Source organism: Xenopus laevis, chromosome 9_10L, assembly GCF_017654675.1.
Source record: "Xenopus laevis strain J_2021 chromosome 9_10L, Xenopus_laevis_v10.1, whole genome shotgun sequence".
In the NCBI taxonomy this organism is placed as follows: Eukaryota; Metazoa; Chordata; class Amphibia; order Anura; family Pipidae; genus Xenopus; species Xenopus laevis.
Window position 1 is genome coordinate 33873152 of NC_054387.1, and position 24263 is coordinate 33897414.

Consider the following 24263-nt stretch of genomic DNA (forward strand, 5'->3'; position numbering starts at 1 on the left):
CACATCACTAACCTATCACTAACCCAATATAGCCCTACCGTTGGTGGGCAGATCGGGAAAAGCTCCGCTTGTCTGGCGATGCCGCCAAACGAGTGGATCTTATAGTGTATGGCCAGCTTTACATTACAGCTGTGGAGATAACATTGCATAGGATCCTACAAAATCTCATGCTGTTGCATGACAAGAGTGGGTTAGACAAAATCTGACCCACAAAATCTGACCAATATCTCTCATGTAGTTTAGCCCTTTAAGGAGAATTCAACCCCCCAACTAATAAAAATCCCTACCCCCTACCCTTCGTAGTCCCCCCTCCCTGCTGCCCCCCACACACAGGTGTTAACACCTGTAAATGCCCCATAGCCTGTAATTATCAGCAGAACAGAGCTCACAGGCGCCATCTTCCAGTGCTTCAGTAATCTTCCGGTCTTCTTCCGGCACTTTGTTAATTTTCGTCACTTTCGTGCATGCGCAGTTATCACGAAGCGGAAGACTGCTCCAACTGCGCATGCGACAATACATCGCTTACTTAATGAAGATTACCGAAGCGCCGGAAGATTCCCCTTTAAAGGGATACTGTCATGGGAAAACATGTTTTTTTTCAAAATGCATCAGTTAATAGTGCTAATCCAGCAGACTTCTGCACTGAAATCCATTTTTCAAAAGAGCAAACAGATTTTTTTATATTCAATTTTGAAATCTGACATGGGGCTAGACATATTGTCAGTCTCCCAGCTGCCCCAGTCATGTGACTTGTGCCTGCACTTTAGGATGGAACTACTTTCTGGCAGGCTGTTAATTTTCCTACTTAATGTAACTGAATCAGTCTCAGTGGGACTTGGCTTTTACTAATGAGTGTTGTTCTTAGATGTACGAGGGAGCTGTTATCTTCTGTTAGGGAGCTGTTATCTGGTTACCTTCCCATTATTCTGGTGTTAGGCTGCTGATGGGGGGGGGGGAAGGGGTGATTTCACTCCAACTTGTAGTACAGCAGTAAAGAGTGACTGAAGTTTATCAGAACACAAGTCACATGACTGGGGCAGCTGGGAAACTCACAATATGTCTAGCCCCATGTCAGATTTCAAAATTGAATATAACAAAATCTGTTTGCTCTTTTGAAAAATGGATTTCAGTGCAGAAGTCTGCTGGAGCAGCACTATTTGAAAAAAAAAAACATGTTTTCCCATGGCAGTATCCCTTTAAGGAAAGCACAAAGCGGTGAAGAAAGACCCACTTCACCTGTATGCAAAACAGTAAAAATCCTAAAAAGGAAGACTCCTTTTCCATGAAAGTATTCACTTTTGATGGAATAAAGTAAGCATTTTACCCCATAGCTTTGTTTGCTGCCTCTGCTTTCCTCGTGAGAAATATGCTGTTCATGTGGAACCAATTCATTGGCTTTCCCTGGGCTGATCAGAAACCCTACACTGATGAGTTCCATTAAAGACTGAATAAATTTAGGATTGTTTGATCTGATCATTACCTTCCCACCAAATGTTACTATTACAGAACCGCTTAAACATACTACGCTATGGAATGGAATAAGTAATGATGCGTGGCCTGACTTGCCTGATTGTCTAGATGTAACAAATAGTTACCCAGATTTAACAGAATGTGCCACTCTAGCTATACAATCACACCTCAGTTTGTGTTTCTTTCACATAGTCTAGAACCAGCTGCCCCCACAAAGGTGGTACAGGTTCAAACCCTTCCTTGCTGATAGGCTGAACAGCAAACTCTATCTGTCCATGAGAAGAGGGGCAAGGATCTGGTACTTCTAGGTCCACAACCCGGTACACACAGGCATGTGCCAAGCCAAGTAAATGAGGACGAGAAGGTGGAGGAGGACGAGAAGGTGGAGGAAGACGGCAGGTCACACCACGGCAGAATACACGGAAATGGCGGATGTTCTCCATCGAGTGAGACCAATGCAAAGTAAGACTGACAAAGAGCTGGTTGGTCTCTTCATTTTGGAGCCAGCGTACATGAGAAAGTGAAAGGTCTGTGGGCTGAACAGGTAATGAGGGAGGATGAGAGAAATCCAAGACCTGAAACATGAACCAAGAGTTTTTGTCAATATGTACATGCGTCTGATATATATGTTTTTGTATAACTGTACAAAATGTGAAATATATCAGTGCACAGTAACAGGCAATACACACACACATACAAATATTGAAATCAGTATCCTCACAGATAAAATAAGAGGCTAATAAAGGAAAATTGAGGCCTAAAGGTGGCCATAGACGTTACAATTACGATCTTTCCAGGAAAGATTGTGAGTTTCAATAAAAACGCGTACAGCTGAATCGTCAGATACACATGTAGAAACAATAGAATTCAACCTGTGTCTGACGATTCAGCACTAACAATGGGCGATGTTCAGGTGTCTTCAAAGGCACCCAATAAAAATTTTCCATCCAGCCCGATCCACGAGCCGACCGATATCCGAGTCTTCTGTAAATATTGGTCAGCTCGTCTCCCACCATACACGCACCGAATATTGAAAGTTTGTTTCGTACGATATTATCGGTGTGTCTATGGCCACCTTAAGGGTAGCGAGAAAATTAGAACTGGGATACAAAAAGAACTTGTATATTACCCTGATCTCTCCTATGCGACAGGTAAATGTTTCCTCTTCTTCTTGGGGTGTCAGTTGGGAAAATCGCATGGACAAACTGTTTATGTAGCAGTCACTCAGATGGACCTCATAATACCTAAAAAGAAAAACAGCAGTATTGTTAATAAGCAAATGTTATCCCAGACCCAACAAGAGAAAGGACTCATGCACAGTAAGTCTGACACATAAAGCTTCATGGCTTTGGAACTGTTCAAGCACATACACAATGCTGTGCTTCCCTTTGTTGGCAAAAACAAATGCTCTGTAGTCTACAAATGTATTGTTGTTGCTATTTTTAATTACTCATATTTCTTTTCAGGGCCTCTCCTATTCATAATCCAGCCTCATATTCAAATCAGTGCAAGGCTGCTAGAGTCATTTGGACCAGATTGCTGTAATTTTTTTTTTCCAATTATTTACCTTTTTCTTCTGACCACATCTAAAGAACAAATAATAAAAAATCAAAACAACAATTGCAAATTTTCTGTCACAATCGGCTCCCTAAATCCAGAACAAGTGCTAAGCTCCCTGGTCACGGCTCTGCATCCACCTGTAGCAGCTGCCTTTGGCCTCGGAAGGAGTCCTCAGCTACTCAGATTCCACCAGGTCTTAATAAGAGAGGAGCAAAGCAAGAGTTCTGGACAGGCAAAGGGGCACGGTCGTTACCGAAGTTTTGGACGGAAGGCACCAGTTCAGTGAATAGATGAAAAGCGTAGTCAGGCAGGCTGGGGTTGGTGCAGGCAGAGTACAAGCAGGGTCAGACAGGCAGTGGTCGGTTCAGGCAAAGTTCAAGCAATGTCAATCAGGCCGGGGTCGGTACAGGCAGTGTTCAACGAATAGTCAGGCAGGCATGGGTCAATACCGGTAGAATCAGAGTAGTCAGGCAGGCAAGGGCCAGATTTGGCAGAGTTCAGAATAGGCAGGCAGGCAAGGGTCAAAACAGGAATCAAACAGGACAAAATCGCACCCATGAACTAACAAGTTAGACCTAACAATGGGCAATGAGTTTGAGCTCAAAGCCCCATTCACTATTTGAATTTAGCACCACCAGGCGTGATGACGGCACGTAAAACCCGGAAGTGCGTGCCGGGCGCCCCCTAGTCATACTGGCATTAAGCAGAAGAAGTACCACGCGGCAGGCGTCACAGCCAAAGGCGCAGTGGGTGTCCCCGCTGGCCCACTAGACCACCAGGGTGAGTGTTCCTTACATTTTCTCAGAATATCACTTTCTACATCATACTCTTTAAAATTAGTTAAGCACTTATAATACATTAAAAGCTTGGCTATAATATGTATTTGCATTTCTGCCTTTGCATTTTTACACCAAAGTCTTCCCCGTGTCTGCTTGTCATCTGCATTTGCAGACCTGGGTCTAATGGTAGCAGATCATGTTTTCTCCGCCAACATATTTGCACCAGCAGAGAGAATGCACCACGTGTCACTAGCCTAAAGCATTGGCTCAACTCTGCAGGCCATCCGTTAAAAAAAAAATTCTGGCCCCACCTTGGGACCCAAAATCACAGGTCACCCCACAGGCCCCTGCTTAGAGGAAGCACGTCTGAGAGGATCCAAGAACTGGATGAAGATTGCAACATGGTGCTCTTACAGTAGTACTTTGGACTGGTGCAGTTTTAATAAACAGGAGCACCAACCTAGGGTCTCGGGTAAGCAATTGTAACCACCCTCCCCCTGCTGTGACTTCATTTTTCATTTTAGCCTTTTAAAGGGAAAGAGAGAATACTGCTTTTTAAATAAGATAATTTCCAATAAGTACATTATTGCACTCACCTTTGCTCCCAGCCATGCTTGTGATTCTGCTGTGTCTCTGCTACAGGCAATGGAGGCTCTGTTAGTGGTTGTAACGTTTGCACCATGCTCTCAACTGAAGGGAAACAGAAAAGCCATTAGATTAAGAATATTATTTACACCTTACCCTTAAAACTGTCATTCCTTCTTATATCTGTCAGTATCGCCAGTAAGCGAATGCACCCTCACATTGTCACTCTCCTGTTTTATCATTTACAACATACATGTATAGAAACCAGTTCCATTTTCTTACCAGACAGTGCATTAATGCTATCCACATTACAGGACTTGGCATCTTGAGTGCTGAGCTCCAGCGACACTGCAACATTTGAGGAGTTCTCCATCTTATAAACCAAGGCAAGCAGGAGCTTGGGTGGGGCAGGTACATGCAGAGAGAACAACCTAAAATCAATCCAAACAATAAAGGTAAGGAAGAGGCATTCTAAGTACAAAAAAAGTTTACTGCCTATAGATGAACTATCCAAATATAAATATTTCTAGCATATGTTTCCACTGTACAAGATAGACTAAGGGCAATTGCAAATGTGGTGAATTTTGGGTGGGAGCACAGCATGACAACTGTAAAGTGGTAATCGTCTGAAGGCACCCAGTGTAGACAAGGGTTTATTGCTCCAGAAAATTCATTGATACATTGAGCAATAATCACCTTATTTTGTGCATGTTTGTCAAATGTGTATGCCTCTGTGTACCTTACAGTGTAGCTATGAGCAGTTGCAAAACCAGCCAGATATACGCAAAGCTAGCCATACATGGGTAGATGTAATCTGCCGATTCTGCCTCTTTAGACCAAGTCAGCAGCCCATAGATGGGTCTTCCCCAACTGCTTCCATGACAGATTTCTGAAATTTGTCCAGGTACCTATGGGACAAGTTTGAAAAGCGGATCTGGCAGTGTATGATTAGCTTTAGCCTCTCTCTAGCATTAGCAACAATATTTGGAGACGGGGCCGTGTGCAATAATATTGTTATTAAGAGCCAACGAGAAAGAGAAAGTACCCCGCTTAAACAATCTTACTTGGCAGTTCCTTATATAAACAATTTCATACCTGTTAATTAAAGACTTAGTATATTTAAGTGCAATCCCTCTGATTGTCGTTAGACCAATCGCATAAATTATAAAGTGCAGTGCTAAAGAATTAATTATAAGTTAATGAAAATTAAACGATTAGAGTTGATTGGAGATAAAGTGCAGTGCAATGAAATTCATTCCATTAAATAGACTTAAAGAGTTTTTTTAAAAAATCAATAAATGATTTTGCCCACAGTAGAATCAATTAGAAACCACTAGAATTCCCTGGTGGGGATTTATTTCCCTTCTGTGTTATTTGATGAATGATTATTATACCCACATCCAAATTGGACTTGAAATTAATTAATAAAGGTTAAAGTGCTTTCCAGTGCTAAGTCAATAATTAAATATGACTCAGGTACATTGATTATAAATTAATTAAGGTAACCGCATTAATTAGGATAAATACTAAAAAACAATACTCCGGTTCGTGAATTGAAATAGGAAAATGGAAAAGGAGAAAGGTGGAGTTGTCCCAAATCTACTGCCTAAGTTACTTCTTATCCCTGGGACACCGCAAAGACATAGAAGGCAGAGAACCGGGACTGTGGTCTTGAATATTAATCTAAGCCCTAAATTGTAGAGAGCTATGATGGCCTAAAAAACAAAAATCCACTGCCTCCTGTAAATTTTAGTAACCAGAGAGAAGAAATAGTGCTTAGATTAATATTCGAGACCACAGTCCCGGTTCTCTGCCTTCTATGTCTTTGTGGTGCCCCAGGGATGTTATGATTTCTATTTTTCCAACTGTTTTGCAGCAATGTATGCCGTACCAGACACTTACCTTACCGTGACTCCATCAATGCCAGATGGCAAGGAACCCTCAATAAGTAGGGAACTACCTCCATGCCAAGCAACCTCCTGGCAGATCTGGGATTTCACCCTGCCACCCTTTCCATCTTTGGGCTGCACCTCTGAAAATATGGGCTGCACTTCTTGAGCACTTAGATTAAACCATGGACCAGAATCTTCTTCCTAAAACATATCAGTTAGTTAAGCTTCAGTGTCAAAATGGAGAATGACCACATGCTCAGCACACATGAAACCCTCTTCCTCTGGGAAAAACAATATATGAAAATACCACAGAATAACAGTGTTTTCACCTGATAATTAGAGGAGGCATGTACTGACACATGGACACGAGAGCTCTATGGGGTGCAAAAGCAACTGCATCTGAAAGAAGCACATTGTGCTTTCCCTCAACCTTCCCCCATTATAAATACAGTGCCGCTGAACACAGACAGCACTGTATTCATTGGGGGCATCAGATCCCCTGAGTTTTAAAGCACAAATGTATGGATTTTTATATCCGCTCCACAGTCTAAAGACAGAGGATAACCAAAGCAGTCACTCCATGGCTGGGTACTGAAAAAAATGCACATTATCACGATTGTTTTCCTTGGTTACCATAAGAGCTACTAAATACCTGAGCTACAAAAAACTCAGAAAATGTTTGCCATTGTTTTAAAGGGAGTTTTCTGGATTACCAAATTGTGGGGTAAGGCCAAGTGGTACGTGGTATGGTTTGTCTCCCCAGTTTAAATCTTCGCTACCGTGGGCGACAGTCTCCTGTAAATGACATCCCCTTCACTAACATTAGAACCAGAAGGCATTTCCCCCACAATTATGCCAAAACTGCCACGAGTAATGTAATTTACTTATAGCCCTTCTAAGGTTAGTGAAAAGCATGACATTTTTGGGAGATTTGTCGCCTGCGGTAGCGCATTTTTAACATGGACGACAACTCCACGTGTCATTGCCCTAAAGTATATAGTTCCATAGTATTTAGTTGAACTTAATTCAAACCGTTACATTTACCTTGTGTAAAAGGGTTTAAATCATCGCTGTGCTCAACCACATGCAAAGAAAGGCAAGTATAACCCATAAACTGCCTGGATTACTGTAATTACATTTAGACTACACAATGGTGAAAAGTATATTCACAGTGTGTGCTCATCAGATCTTACAGCATTATGGGTTTTTTTAAGCAGACAAAGCATGGAGACACAAATTACGTAAAAAGCCCTTATTTGGAATAGGTCAGGTCCCAAGCATTCTGGATAAAAGATCCCACTCCTGTAAAATGAAATTGAGACCAGACAACCAATGCCACTTCCCTTCCCAAACTGCCCAAAGAGAATTTCAGAAGAGGATTAAACTCTTCTGATGTTTGCTCTGCTTAGATTAGTCAGAACTGACCAGAAGGTGTTGCTGTTGTTTCAGCTTGATAATATTAGAAGGGTAAAAATGTATAATAACCTAGAAAATAACAATTGATCTCAGGGTTTACATTTCCTTGAAACTCAAACAAACATTTAAACCCCCCCCCCCCCGAGAGGCTTTTGAATTTATATCATAGTGACAACTCTACTTTATTATTAGACCAATTTAGCATTCATGCCCACAGAAAGATGCTGTTCTCTGTGAAACTTACCTCGCCAAAGGAATATCTTTTCTTTCCATAGCCAAGACAAAAAGAGGAGCATATGGGCAGGAGGCAGAGACTATGAATGGGAAGCTGACTCTCCAGAAGAGACCAGAACCTGAAGAGTAGAGGAGACACATGCAAATGAATTGTATAACCAAAACAAACACTGGATCCATTAAACCAAGGGTGCCCAAAAGGTAGATTGGGATCTATAAGTAGCTGGTGAGCAGTAGATCTTAAGACACTGTCAACAGCTTCTCTAAATAACCCTCTTATTTCTTGTTTCTCATTCAGTTATTTTTTATGTTACGGTCACATAAGAAATTGTGGTTTGTTAATTATAGCAACATATAATTGTCCATCAATCAATAATTAAGTGATATTTTCAATGGAACAGAATGCTTTTATGGCTTTAGATCCTAATGGCACAACATCACTAAAAGTAGACATTAGAAAAGTATGGGCACTCCTGCTTGAACTTAATTTGGGGATGATGTTTAGTGCAATGGTTTAATATAAGATAATGTCATATCACCTCTAACCAACATAAATATTCCCTAAATGTGTCCCTTTGCAGTTTTTACAGTTTTCTTTCTTATCAGCAATTTCAAACCTATTACAGAAAAAGGTTTAAGCCAAGCTCAGTTTTGACTAATAACTAAATTTGCACGTCTTCATCCTGGAAAACAGGGAGATGCAAATTAGGAGAGGTGTTCCACTGGCTATAAATCTGTTTTATGGAAAATAATGTGAAGGTATCCTGCACGCATTTCATGCACAATTCTTACTTGTCTTGATTCTGAAGGAATTGCTCTTTCTCCAAACACTCATACACCCAACCAGGAGCAAAAAGGGCAGCGGAGAGGCCATACTGTCGAATCATCTCCAGTGACTAATGGAAAAAACACAATGACAAGTCTGGAGTCAGAGGATTTGACAGGAACATGAACAGAAGAAATTACACAAAGCCCTTTATGTAAGAGAGGCAACACTTTTAAGAATAATGTGTCACATTTAAAGGGGTTGTTCCCCATTAAATTAACTTTTAGGGGCAAATTTACTAAAGGGCGAAGTGATTAATGCGTGGGTGAAAATTTGCCAACGTTATATCATTTCAGTACTTCGCCGATTTACTAACGGTTGCTGGCCTAACTTCGCTAGCGAAGGACTCTAGCGGTACTACGCCTGGCGAATTTGTGCTCTGGCGAATAGATGTAACTACACAAATTCACTAAGATTCAGATTTTACTGAACGTTACCTCTTGCGCCAGACTTGCCCTCGCCACCTCAGACCAGGCGAAGTGCAATAGAGTAGATAGGAATTCCTCAAAAAATTGTTGAAAATAGTCCCAAAAAATGCTAGCGTCTTTTCCTTTTTCAGGGTGAGAGGCTGAAAAATAGCGTAATTTTTTTTGGGGGTAACCGGCTTCCCCCCTACATTTTTTAACATATAGCACATAAACTATACACTGGGCTCATGTGTAGTGCAATATAACAACTTTATTTTATTTTATTAAGGTTTCCTGGCCTTGTGTAGTGTAATGTCTTTGCTGCAACATATACGTCCATTCAACTTTAACTTCCTGCCGTATACAAATTAGGCTACGCTAGCGAAACTTCGCTTCGCTTGGCACAGTAACGCTAGTGCAACTTCGCCAGCATTTGGCGCCATGGACGCAACTTCGGATTTTATTGAATTAGTGTTGTCCTGGCAAAGTGTTGCGATGTGAGCGAAGCCGTCGCTGGCGAATTCGGAGGTTAGTGAATTTGCCCCGTAGTATGATGTCGAAAGTGATATTCTGAGACAATTTGTAATTGGATTTCATTTTCTAATATTTGCAGTTTTTAAGTTATTTGTTTTTTTATTCAGCAGCTCTCCAGTTTGCCATTTCAGCAATCTGGTTGCTAGGGTCCATAGTACCGTAGCAACCATGCATTGATTTGAATAAGAGACTGGAACATGAATAGGAGAGGTCTGAATAGTCAGTAACAATAAATTTGTAGCCTTACAAAACATTTATTTTTTAGAATTGTCAGTGACCCCCATTTGAAAGCTGTAAAGTCAAACCAGTCCTTTAAGACCAACACTTCAAAGGCTGATATGTAAATAGGCCACAAACTCATGCTGGAGTGTAATATTTTCATTAGCTTTTGAAGTTAGTGTAGAGGAACCATTACATGGGACAACCTACCTTAACTGTATCAAACTTTCCTCCTACCACCTCCCCTCGGGCAAATATATCCACTCCGACGTATATGTCTGTCCTTCGAGGTTCCTCTGTCATGCGTTGCAAATGCTCCTCCGTCCAGTTGTAGTTTGTGAATATTCCATCGCAGACATCAAAAAAGTTTCTGTGGAGTTGGGACATGCATACAGTAAAACAATAGAATTCAACTTTATTGAAAAGAAGAGGGTAAAGAATTTAGGGCTTGATTACTTGTTTGTCTTCAGGTTAAATTATAGATTGCCTTGCATAAGTATTCTTTACACACTGAAATTCAAATATACATAACTTTGAAATTGCAAAATATTGTTTTATTAACGGAACAGTAACACCAAAACCTAAAATAATTACAGTATAATGTACTGTTGTGCTGCACTGTTAAAACTGGTGTGGTTGCTTCAGAAACACTACTATAGTTTATATAAACAAGCTGCTGTGTAGCCATGGGGGCAGCCATTCAAAGCTGAAAAAGCACAGGATACACAGTAGATAACAGATAAGCTCTGTAGTATACAATGGCATTCAGTTCCTTTAGAGTTACCACGCATCTCTTGTTCACTTATTTAATAATGCCCTCCTCACTTGGTCAACCGTCTCAAGGCATAGCAGAGGTTGTGGCATTGCCTTTTCATTTTTAAATAATTGATTTAATGGTGCTTCCGGGGATGTTTACGTTTTTTTTTAAAAAATAAATAAACCAGCACTAAAGGTGAGCATTCACGGGCTGATATAAGTTGCTGACAGACAATATCGGCAGCTTATTGGCCCATGTTGGGTGCCCTCTGATGGGCTTCCCCGATCATTATCTGGCTGAAATTTGGCTAAATATTAATTGGTCAGGATTAAAAATCCCATCAGAGAGAGGACGACATTTGGCTCATTGATGCAGTCCTCGCCCTGACCTCCTTTATTTCTGTCATCGAGATCTGTCTGTTGGGTCCTAGGGCCCATGACCAGATCAGTCCGATATAGCCCATCTCAAGGTAGGCATATCAAGGAGAGTTCCGCTCATATGGCCAGCTTTTTGGAAACAATGTACATGCTTTCCACATTGTACACAGCATTGTCTAAAATATCCATGTCAGGGAAAAAATCTATCAAAAGATAAATGTCCCAAGGCTTATTTTCAGTAAAAATAAATTATTTATTAGTATTCACAATAAAAAGTTTGATACATACTGACCCCACATGGCCCACCTTACGCGTTTCGAACCCTCTGGTAGTCATCTCCGGAGGGTACGAAATGCGTAAGGTGGGCCATGTGGGGTCAGTATGTATCAAACTTTTTAATGTGAATACTAATAAATAATTTATTTTTACTGAAAATAAGCTTTGGGACATTTATCTTTTGATATAATTTCTGTGTGTTGACTGCCTTTGGAACCGGGGCATGTCCCTCTGGCTATGATTAAAGATATACGGAAATCAGATGCATGGACTACAGTTTTCAAATTGTTTACAATTATATACAATTTACAATTAGAAACTTCCAGATGCCCTCTAGTATAGAGCTTAATTAAAGGGGTGGTTCACCTTTTAGGTAATTTTAAGTATGTTATAGAATGGCCAATTCTAAGCAACTTTGATTTCAATTGGTTTCCATTATATATTTTTTTTTTATAGTTTTATAGTTATTTGCCCTTTTCTTCGGACTCTTTGCAGCTTTCAAATGTGCGTCGCTGACCCCCTTCAAATGTTCTGTAAGGCTACAATGTTTTGTTATTGCTAATTTTTATTACTGGTCTTTCTATTCAGGCCCTCTCCTATTCATATTTCATTCTCTTGTTTAAATCAATGCATGGTTACTAGGGTAATTTGGATCCTAACAACCAGATTGCTTTAAATGCAAAATGAAGAGCTGCTAAATAAAAAGCTAACTAACTTAAAAACCTTAAATAATAAAAAATTAAAACAAATTGCAAATTGTCTCAGACTATTACTCTCTACGTCATACTAAAAAAGTTATCTCAAAGGTGAACAACATAAAATCCCAATTTAATCCATTTTAAAAGTCAAGGGATTTTCTGGCGTTAGAGGAAAGCCAAACTAATTCAAAGTGGATTTACTAAACATTAAATGTATGCAACCTTGTCCCGGGCCAAAACCAGTTTCTGGCTAACCCATAGTAAAGCACCATAACATTAACCACTCCCTTTCTTACCTAGGCCCACACGGTGATGATAGGGGGAAGGGATAGTGATGACAAGTCACATATGAAGTAGTGACATTTAGGGGCATATTTATTATGCTGTGTAAAAAAAACTGCAGGACAATATGCCAGGCTTTGCCGAGTAAAAAAAAAACCAGCATAAAATTTGTATGCTTTTCTTCTTCAGAGTGACCCTCCAGAAGCAATGTAAGATAATGGAGGCAAATCTGTCGTAAAATTACACATACCTTGATGAATTCACCATTTATTTTACAAAGCTTTTTACACCTTTGTGGCTAATTTTACACAGCATAATAAATATGCCCCTCAGTATCAGCATGCCTTGGCACCATGTCAGAAATCAGACTTGGTAAGTTTAACTAGTGGTCCGGATCTATAGACAGGAACTATAGACAGAAACTTGTCATAAAATCCCTGGGCCAATTAAAGGGGCTGTTCACCTTTAAGTTAACTCTATTTTTTATAATAGCTAATTCTAAGCAACGTTTCAATTGGCCTTCATTTTTTTCTTGTTTTTGAATTATTTGCCTCTTCTTCTGACTCTTTCCAGCTGTCAAATGGGAATCACTGACCCCCATCTAAAAACAAATGCTCTGTAAGGCTACAAATGTATTGTTATTTCATCTTTCTATTCAGGCCTCTCCTATTCAGATTCCAGTCTCTTATTCAAATCAATGCATGATCGCTAGCAACCAGATTGCTGAAATAACTAGAGAGCTGCTGAATAAATAACTGAATAAATAAATAGAAAATTGCTAAATATCTACTACATCATACTAAAAGTTAATTAAAAGGTGAACAGCCCCCATTTATAAAAAAAAACTTCCCTCCCAGGGGCAAAGTTTACATAACCAGGACTTCCTGAACCAGTAGGGGAATTTTACCTTATGGGTCCCCCCATTTATAGAAAATAGTCTATATATGATCTCAAATTATTATCTATCTGATTTCTGGTGTGTTCCTTGTTCAGCAGGCCATTGATCCTTGGGGTGCATTACAAGACTCGTTTTAATTTCAATTGACTTCTTGGAAAAATTATAAAGTGTGTAAAAAAAATCTATTTAAGCACAAATGTTGCCAAACAATTGATGTTTTTCCTTTTTAGCCTGGCTATTACAAAAATATAGGTTAGAAGTATCCACTACACTTGCTGCTTAACCTTGTTAATGTTCACAACTCCGTTCAGCCCTGAATAACAAAACCATACTTACTCTTCTGGAGCAGCCTTTTAAACGGTTCCAAAAAGTTTTACTCCCTACCTCTGGTGAGGATTATTTAAATTATGTACAGCTCTTTGGCATACACACACCTGTTTTTGTCATTGAGTTCATTTTGCCACTTCAGCTCGCCCTCATGGATTATGCTATCATACCACAAGACCATTCCCCCAGGGATACGCTTGTGTAGTTGCTCTTTCAGGTAAGTCAGGAACAGCAACATGTTGGACACTGCAACAGGCTGGGGAAATATCTCAAATAGTTAACATATAAATACCTTTTAAATAACCTGTAACTAAAGTGGGAACAGACAAGGAGTAAGGACATGCAGAATGAATGGTGAGAATTAGTGATGGGCGAATTTGCGAGGTTTCACTTTGCCGAAAAATTTGCGAATTTCGCGAAACGCCGGAAAATTCACGAAACAGTGAATTTCCGTGGCCGTTTTGCAAATTTATTTGCCCATCACTAGTGAGAATATTTATGATCTCTGAAAATGGAGTTGGATAGACTGCTACTCACGCTCAGAACATTTTCAATGTTAATTAACCATCCATCAAACTTATAGTACTCTGCCAGTCGAACCATCTGATCTGCAACTGCATGATATGTAGATTCTTCGCCAGCCAGAAAAGACTCGCACATCTTTGCTCCATTATCCCATTCTGTGATAAAGGTGCCTGAGGTGTAAAGAAGAGCATACGCATTAGAAATGTACAATAAACTGACTACTTCCCATATGAAAACGTTATTTGGTGTTAGTGGATGAATAGCATGTGTTTATGAAAAAATGTTTTTTTATTCCCACAAATATTTGATGAAATTCATTTCCTTTCATAACCCTTTCTTTTTATAAGATTTTATAAAATGTTGGTTTATGGTGGGGTACCTTCATCTCATGTCTGCTTCAGTAAGTCACACATTCTCTATCAAAAATACATAAAAAGGAATACAGAAGGGAAAACTTCTTTTAAGGGCAATGGCACATGGAACGTTTGGTCACCAACGATAAATCTTGGCTACTGAGGGTAACAAAACCCCTTGGTTTCCTGCCCACCAGCTAATATGCAAGCTGCCAGTGGCATAACATAGGCTGTTACTGCTTATGAAGTTACATTAGCATAGAGATTTATCATATACAAGATTTATTTGAACGAAACCAGACCCTTAAGGTGGCCATACATGTAGAGATCTGATCATTTGGCAACCTTTTTTTTTGCCAAACAAGTGGATCTTTCCCCGATATGCTCACTTTGAGGTTGATCCAATGGTGGGCCCTGGGGTCCAACGGTTGGATCACAACATTAAGCGTATGGGCAGGCAGATTGAGGACCACATCAACGTGGTCATCAATGTGGTCCTCGATCTGACGGGATGTATGGGTCAGAGGGCCCCATACAAGGCCCAATAAGTTGCTGCCAATCTGTCAGCAGCTTATATCTGCTCTTGTATGGGAACCTTTATTCAACAAGCAACAATTTTGTTCACAGATGATTTCTCAAATTTTAATGGAGATTTTGAATTAATATTAGATTACTTGGAGTTTCAAGAGAAACTGCTAGGTCATGAGGCTTGTTGTGCCACAGAGCAGCAGTGGAGTTAGGGATAGATGTACAGAAGCTTTGCAGGAATGTGCTGCAACTTCACATTATAAAGGGAAGAAAGAGTTAAACTTGGAAAGTGTATTGTCTGACATAAGTGTCATCTGGGTGCAATGTATGAATGAAGCATAGAAAGGATAGCTAATATGAAGTTGGTTGGAGAATTACTATAGGCATTGTATGTTGCATGGCTTCCTTGCATTCCTTACATTCCTTAGAATGGTTCTAAATGTATTTTGGAGTACAAATGCTTACCAAGGACGCACACCCCATGTTTGTGAGCTGCGTTGGTCCAACAGACAGGCGGAAGAGTAAACATATGATGACTGAAGTACACAAAGATATCAATGTGCTGCCAGTGATAGAATACATATGGCTGCTGTGCACCTGAACCTTGAATAAATCTGTGGAACAATGGAGACATGGCTAAGAGACAGGCAGATCTTAATATGTTAATGCATTATTAGTAATGCTATGAATGCACTATATCTTATGTTCAAAAGCATCCTCAAACACAGAGCAAATGTTTAACTTTGTTATTATTGGTTATGATTAATGTAGAGTACATTGAGTGGACATTTCCAGTACTATAAAAATATAATCCTTTCCTTCCTCATGAGCCAGAGGAGGTTTTTGTTCTTCTATAAAGTGGTTGCCAGAGGTTTTTCACAATAAACTAATGAGCAGGTAATACAACATGTGTCTGTACATGCTAGGATGCACATTTAAGGACTTATTTTAAAGGGAACAGTTGAAAAGTGCTAAAATCATATTTTCCTTTGGAGTTTACTCCCAATACAAAGTACTACTTCTTTTTTTACGTGTGAACTCCTGCACTCGAATGGGCAGCATAAAAGAGAGGTGGGTAATAGGCAGCACAGGTGGATCCCTGGTTTGTATATTCTTTATAAGAGCAAGTTGCATATGGATATGGCTCCTTTGTGCATGTCAGTGCTGAGCTCTAGCCTTATGCCACAAGGTGCATAATGTATATTACACTGCACAAGGACTAGACCTGTGTGCTTTGTGTATGGGGCTCTAAGTAAGTCTAGTCCTCATTTCTTACCACAACCCATCCTTGAAAACAACCACTTATTGCTAGAATCTGTCCCAGCCTACCAACCCTACAAACACAAAATGGCATATAACAGAACAACCTCTTTTTTTACCTGTCATCAAGGTAACCTCCCATCATATCATGACAAACAAGGGTTTTAGGCCTCTGGCTTTCAATTGGTGGATGTCGCTTGGCAACAGGAACAACAGCAACATTAAATGCATCCTGATTGGTTGGTTTCCAGGAAAAGAGCTCCTCCAGGTTAGAGAGAAAGAAGCTTATTGGCTCTGACGTATTTCTGTCATGGTGTCTTGCTAAAATGGATTGAGCCATTAAAGGAACAATGTAAAATGTTAAAACCAATTTACCTTACTTTGCCCATGCAGTATAACTGATCATGTCATCACATAATCAACTTCTAGTTTATTATGCAAAAGAATAATGTCAAATGCGACTCCTGGCTTCTATATATTTTTTATAATGTACTACTCCTTTGGGTAGGTTTACTCTGCGTCAGCCTTCTTTTATCTCCTTATTCTACTTTTGCAGAACACCACTGGTGTTCATAAAGAAACGGGACATTTGTTATGCAGTCTATTTAAAGTACTTTATGTATTGTTAGCAAGAGAACAACTCATTTCAAAATAACAGAGGTGTATGCTCAGTGCACACTACTGTATGGGTACATTCTATCTGAAAGGTAGAAAAGGGAGAAGCAGATTGTTACATACAAAATACATTCATCTGCTGCTCTTTACGAGTACACTGACAGATATGGCATCACCACAAAAACATAAATAAATAAATAAAGTTTGCATTTTTGCACCAAAATCCTGCATACAAGAGAAACCTAGGTCTATCATGCAGTTTTAAGAATCCCTGTCGTAACTACTCACCGGCGGGACCTGGTACAGGATGGGCACATGGGCCCCCTTATGAATCGCATGTGGTGTAAAACCTCTCCCTGCCCAGCCACCCACGATAACCATTATACTGGCTCCGGTGGGCCCCAAGGGGATGTGGACCCAGGTGCCATAGCTCCCTTTGCACCCCTGGTAGTTACACCACTGGTAAGTAGAAACAAAAGGAACTGCACCTGTTTTCCACCTGCGTAGAAAGTTCAGGTGGAAAAAAACGGTCATCAGCCCTGTGTGTCACAAATATATTGGTACTGTTACTTTTAATCACTCATCTGTCTATGCAGGTCCTTTCCTACTAATATTCCAGTCTCTTATTCGAATCAGTGCGTGGTTACTAGGGTAATTTGGACCCTAGCAATCAGATTACTGAAACTGCAAATAATAGAACATTAAAACCAATTGCAAATTGTATCAGAATTAGGGATGCACCGAATCCACCTTTTTGATTCGGCTGAACCCCCGATTCCTTCATGAAAGATTCAGCCGAATACCGAACCGAATCCTAATTTGCATATGCAAATTAGGGGTGGAAAGCATAAAACTTTTTTTACTTCCTTGTTTTCTGACAAAAAGTCACTCAACTTCCCTCCCTGTCCCTAATTTGCATATGCAAATTAGGATTCGGATTTGGTTCGGCTGGGCAGAAGGATTCGGCCGAATCCGAATCCTGCTGAAAAAGGCCAAATCCCGAACCAAATCCTGGATTCGGTGCATCAATAATCAGAATATCACTCTCTACATCATACTAAAAGTTAAAGCAAAGGTGAACAACCCCTTTAAGCCTTGAATAGAAGCAGTACTAGTTTGGTCACCTTTAAGTTAACTTTTAGTATGTGATAGCATGCCTAACCCTAAGCAACTTTTCCACTGGCTTTCATTTTTTCTACTAGTCACAAAATTACAACTGCCTTCATCCTTGACGTAGCTGTAGGTTCACTCAGTAATTATAGAGGAAGCAGACGCTGTGGCCGTGGGAAGCCTGAGTTTGATCCCTCTATTAAGGGACCTGGTAGGGGGAGCCCAGAAGAGTTATACTATTGGGTGAAACACTTCAACCTTGACAATGCAGTAGTTCCATGACAGCTAAAGTGTCACCTACTCACATGGATGAACATGACATTATCCAATACCACATATGGGTTAGTGGCCCTCCAGCTTCTACTGATCAATAAAACTCATGTACCTTTGGCAGGAGGCAGTGTTTTTTTATGATTAACAGGAAATATATGAAGCTTCCAAAATATTTATATCCAAAATGATATGTATAATCGTTAATTAACATTTTCATTAAAAAGTTCATTTTATATCTGTTGTGTGTCATTTCTCACCTGAGAGGGGAACAATGTCATCTCTAATCACTTCCTTGTAAACCTTCATATTTGCCAACGGTGTTGAGCTGGGAGAAGAGACATAAGTTAGTTAGACCAGCGAAGCAGAACTGAGTTATCACCAAGTACAAAAAAATATTGAAGGACAACCAGTGCAATTTTAAACAATACAATAGCGTCAATTGAAAAAAAAAGGCTTCTTGTAAGCATGAATGCCATCAATACATTTTTCTCTACTGGATATTGCTGGATGCTTTGTTTAGATATTTTCTTTAGGAAAATTGAAGTAGATCTGTGTGAAGGTCAAGAAAACCTCAGGCTATAGTTTGATATGTTAACTGTCTCATACCACCAGCTACATCTGTGATCATGCTTGCTAAGGGCAATGACACATGGGTTGTACTGCCATCCATCTTTTTGATTGTAAGCTTGTTTCTGCAGAGACTGTAAGCTCTTCTTCACCTCAGTTAATGGTTGCTATGTATGTAATTATGTATGCTCATTGTATAGAACCATATAATTGTACAGGGCTGAAAAATATGTTGGTAACTGTAAAAATACATGTTTATTATAAGTGTAGGCGACATAATGTCCAAAATGCTGTGCAATGTAAATCACAAGGCATTTTTGCTCTATTATGTGATAAGCTCCCTGCAGCAATTTACATTGTTGGCAATGGCATGACATTTCAGTCATTTTTTTTCACCAGCCCAGAAAAGGGAGCAGCAGATTGTTACATACAAAATACATGGTCAGTTATTCTTACCTATTCATCTGCTGCTTCTTACGACTGCACCGACAGACATGGTGTCACCACAAAAACATAAAAGTTTGCATTTTTACAACAAAATCCTGCATACAAGCGAAAACCAGCACCAGCAGGGCATTCCTGCTATTGCTGAATTAATACACGAGTTTGCGTTCGGATCCTCTCTTCACAGTGAATAAGCAAATAAGGATCCTGATGGGAGTGGTGATGGGAGTGTGTCTGTTTTTCAACCCCATTTACTGTGCAATTACTGTAAGATAATGGATGATTCCAATGTTATTAATCGGGGAAAAAAGATAAATATATAGGAAGTGCAATATTTTTTTCCAGAAAAGTTGGCAACTCTATGTATAAGTTAAAAGTGCAGGCACACAGCTATGAGTGAATTTGCATGTGTTGCTCTGGTTACTGCTGCCTGTCTCTTATCCTTGTACTTACAGTTCCGGTTTCACACTTTGCAGCTGCACTTCCTCTCCCCGGCCCTCCCCCTTCTGTTGTTTTAGTTCTGCAGGGCTCACCCTCTGCTATTTCCTTGCCTCTCCTTCCATTCGGTTCCTGTGTCCTGTTATAAACCCCACCAGATCCGTGCCTGCTTTTTGCAGAGCTCCTTGATTTTGAGTGATGTCTAGCTCTTGTGTGTGCTCAGCTTTAAGGCCAACCCACTCCTAGTTCACTGATTAACTGTTTCTAAACCAGCCTGTATCCTGGTTTCATCTGAGGATTCGCTACCCTGCTTGGAATTTGCTTTCATCTCCTGGCATGATAATAGACTGCATATAGATTATATTAGACAGCTTTTAGTGCCACCCAACAGTGAGCAAAATGGCCATGTCTGCCTGTCACCACTTATAATGATATTGAATGAAAAGTGCATTGTCTGATGAACATAGAAAGATAACAACCAGACCTCCATGTAAAAATGTCAAACGAATAGGGTTGCCACCTTTTATTGAAAAAAAAATACCAATTTTATTCCATTTCTAACCCATTAATAATATTGGCACCAGACAATCATTTTTACCAAACAGGTGGCAAGTTTCTACTCATGTGCCATTGGCTGATAAAAGACCCATATTAATCCCTTTTAATATATTGGTCTTGGTGGGTTTGTTTTGACAGCAGTCCCATTTCAGGCGTGTCACTCACATTGATTTTTCAGAGTCAACCTTTTTTGACAACTGAAAAGTATTGAAACACACATTTTCAGTTTTAGCCGAATGGCATGCAGGGCTGATGATCAAAGAAAAACCAAAGAACGATCATCTACTACTTACAAGGGCACTGAATGCCATGGTGTCACATGAAAATATGTATTTTTGAGTCGAAATCGACCTTGTTTGTCTCTAAATTTATGTAGGGGACAAGAGGAATCCTTCCCCTGTTTTTCTGCCTGTGACATAATCCAGCCCAGTTACAGGCTGGAGAGCGATCCGATTGGCTGGGCACCCCAGCGCATCCTTGGGAGAGAGGGTGTGCCTGACTTTGGAGCCAAATGTACAGGGTCTCCCAGAAAGCTGAACAGAGCCAGCACGAGTTGCTGTAAGACTGTCAAGTACAGAAAAGCTGTTACTGGCATGGATACATTTAAGTTTATATTTGTTTCATTTGCAAACTGTGTGTGTTTTATTATGCCTAGTTGAATCCCCCTGAGGTGTGTTCCTCAGTGTTCCCTAGGTGGAGGCACTGTGCTGTAATTCCCAGTTCCCTGTACTTTTCATACACAAAAGGGACTCAGGGCCCCTGGATTGCCACGGGTAAGTTATTTAAGGAGACAGTAACCAAATTAGGGTTATACTTAGAAACAGGAAAAGCAGTCAGGGGGTGTCATCAAGACAGGGGCAATACAGGCGTATCAGGTTATGTGCTTTTATAAACAATAGCAGAATGGGGCTATATTATCCTATAAATACATTTACATTTTTCAGGGGACCAGAAAACAAAATAGTCTAAAATCTGGGGAAAATGTAAAATCAGGGAGAGGCATTATATATTGGTGGGACCATCTGCTCACATCCACTCCCTGATGTACAGGCATGGTGTGGGCTTGTGCGCAGATACAGGAAGCGAATTCTAATGCAAAAGTTAATACTTTTGCGTTTCCACACCAAATCAGTTCCCCTATTTCGCCACACAAGTTGACGCCATTCCTGTCAGTGAAAATAGGTCAAGGAATGGATTAGGGTAGATTGACTGTTTGTCCACATTGACTGTCTGTGCACTTACATACAGGCAGAGGAACAGCCGTGTCTGACATTTGATTTATTTTTTTGGGTACAGCTGAGGATGGGCTGGAACTAGAGGTAGGCCTGGGGTGCAATGATGGGGGACGGCGATGGACAGGCAGCTTTTGAAGAGTTGTCTGCCTACCCTTAGTCCGGGCTCTCTTGCTCACTGCCACTCCCCATGTTGGTCACCGTATGCTCCCCCCTCCGCACGTGTACTTGCACATGGGGGGCGAGGTGCTGCTTTGCCTAGAGTGCCCTGTCAGCTTGACCTGCCTCTGCAGTTAAGTTCAAATTGATCTCTCTCTCCCCATTACATGCAGAGAACCAGCCACATCTGGGATTATTCCATATTGTTTTGGGGCTGATTATGGGTGCACAGTGAGAACTGAGAAGTAGGGAACAGATTGTTACTGTTCTATAATGGCCTTTGAACTACTTAAATAAGTATACGGAGGCTTCAATTTCCTTTCGCTTTTATCTTTAGTGGTTTCTGAGATATAAGCTATTTCAGAAGCCAGAGACCCTGTCTATATACTTCCTGTATAGTCATTTAACCCTAGGGCTGCTGACTATCTGACTTTCAGAAAGAGATGTGGAAGCAAAAGTCTGGTATTAGCAGTCTAAGTGGAGATTCAGGGAGATTTAGTCGCCCGGCGACAAATCGCCTCCTCTTCGGGCGACCAATCTCCCCGAACTGCCTTCCCGCCAGCTAGAATTTAAATCACTGGCAGGTAGGCACTCAGAGCACTTTCTTTTCCGACCAAAGTTTCCTCATGAGGCGAACTGAGAATTTCGCCATAGGCGGCAGCGCCCCACTGGTTACCAGGGGCGGCAAAAATACTGATCCTGGTACTTTAAGAGCCGAATTTCTGGTTTTCAAACCAGAAATTTGTCTTTTCTAATGCAGAGAGCGCAATTATGCTCTCTGCACTAGCGTCCTGGCCCTCTCTGCCTCCGGTGCAAAAAGGTGAGCACACGGAGGAGGGGGCGGCAGCAACTGCAAGCTGCCTCAGGCGGAAGAGGGGCCAGGATCACTCCTGGTGAGGCAACTTCAGGCGACTTCGGAAAACAAAGCAATCCAAATGCCATCCTGTCGGCGATTTAGATTCTAGCCATCGGGAAGGCAGTTTCTGCCCTTAAACTATCAAATTGATATTTTATGCAAATTAAAAAACAGTACTAAGAGAAGCACTTTGAGTACATTAACATCTGTTTATTGTATAGGATTTAGATCCCCTTTAATTGGATTTACTAAATGAAAGCAGTGTTTATGGAAGACTTGTTTTGGCTTTTAATTCTAATTTAATTAAATTTCCCACAGAAATAGGCAGATGATGGAAATAAATATGATGCAATCTGGGATACCCATATGTCAAAAAGCGAAATAACCGTTTGTTTATTTCTAGATTAAAAAAAAAAATACCAGTATAATTGTTAAAATAGAGAGAAGAACCAGAATAATACTCAATAACGCACAAGCAGTACTATGGACTGTATGATGGGCTGGGCTGTGCAAATGTATTATAACTGGCAGGGTAACGTACAAGTGTTATTTTGTGATCCTTTTAAGTAAGCTGTATTCTTGCTTATTCTAAAATCCTTATAAAGCACTTGCTGGTTTCAATATAAATAAATGATGAGGCTGAACACACTGACCTCTCTGCATCACGCTGCCCGTCCTCCTCTAGCTCTTCTGCCGCTCTCCTCTTCCCGTTATTTCGTTTTCGCTGAATGCTTCCTCTTCTCCACCAAGCGCTTTCTCCTCTTCTAGCAGAGTGAGCGTGGGCTGAGAGGGGGGAAAAGGAGGGGAAGGGACAGCGTGGGAGGGAAAGGTAGAAAGCAGTGAATATAAAATTGGATGGAGGGAAACATAAAAAAAAAAAAAAACAATTATAGAAGAGGAATAGTGTAAGCACAGAACATTTAACCATGAGGAAACATCATTTTATTCTGTAAATTTCATAAATGTAATAGTTTTAATTCTGTATTTGCTTTGCTGATAGACAAAGCCTGACTGACACTAGTACCGTAATAATAATAATAATAACAACAAGCTCTGCCTTCCCTCACATCTATAACCATCTGGCACCTGCAGTCGACACTGAATGTCATGTGACTTCACTGAAGTCACATGGTACTAAATGCCAGCCTGGCTTCTCTCATCTTCCTCAAATGCTTTTATCTGAATGCTTCTTACAGACAATTACTGTGCATGCCCACGCAAACTAAAAATTCAGGGCAATTGCTTACAATATCGGGAGACTGGGGGAGGTAGACCTAATTCGGGTAATTCCCAGGATAATCGGGGGGAGTTGACAGCTCTGTGTAATGCCACTGCCAACTTTGTGTGGCAGTCGGAAACCAAGGGCCGGAACTAGGGCTAAGGCAGAAGAGGCACCTGCCTAGGGAGCAAAGATGTGGGCGCGCTGGGCGGACTGAGAATTAAAATAGGCCCTGGCATTTCAGGTATACAGAGGCCCAATCAGCCCAGACAGAGGCCCAAACAGCCCCCATCAGCCCACTAAACACTGAATTTCTATGGCACCTTATAGCAGCCCCTCTGGCATTTGCCAGAACCCACAGATTGCCAGTCCGGGCCTGGTGCTGGGCAGGTACCTGTTCAAAAGTCTTCTGCCTACCCCTATTCCGATTGGTTCGCTCCCCTGCTGCTCTCGCCTCTCTCCTCCCCTCAATCACTCCCCCCTACCTCCCCTGCCCCTTCGTTACTTCCCCTCCCCAACATCTCATGGTACCCTTGCAACTAGATTGTTGAAATTGCAGTTGGAGAGCTGCTGAATAAAAAGCTAAATA

The 24263-nt window shown here is 40.7% G+C and overlaps 1 protein-coding gene across 5 annotated transcripts; it reads right to left on the minus strand.

Annotated features, from left to right (window-relative positions):
* Positions 1–1133: 1133 nt before the first annotated feature.
* On the minus strand, positions 1134–23398 carry engase.L (endo-beta-N-acetylglucosaminidase L homeolog). Of its 5 annotated transcripts, XM_018235139.2 has the most exons (15): positions 19666–20058; positions 19225–19477; positions 18459–18526; positions 16323–16524; positions 15409–15557; positions 14075–14232; positions 13645–13793; positions 10133–10292; positions 8729–8832; positions 7947–8055; positions 6297–6487; positions 4677–4825; positions 4406–4499; positions 2600–2714; positions 1134–2045 (listed from the first exon to the last, which is right to left on the minus strand). In XM_018235139.2, the coding sequence occupies exons 2-15, from the start codon at positions 19230–19232 to the stop codon at positions 1632–1634; spliced, it is 2070 nt and encodes a 689-aa protein (XP_018090628.1). In that variant the 5' UTR covers positions 19233–19477; positions 19666–20058; the 3' UTR covers positions 1134–1631. The 5 variants fall into 5 exon arrangements, with proteins under 5 accessions (XP_018090628.1, XP_041432291.1, XP_018090632.1 ...); XM_041576357.1 differs by lacking the exons at positions 19225–19477; positions 19666–20058 and adding an exon at positions 23109–23398; XM_018235143.2 differs by lacking the exon at positions 19225–19477 and having other exon boundaries at positions 19746–19918.
* Positions 23399–24263: the final 865 nt, after the last annotated feature.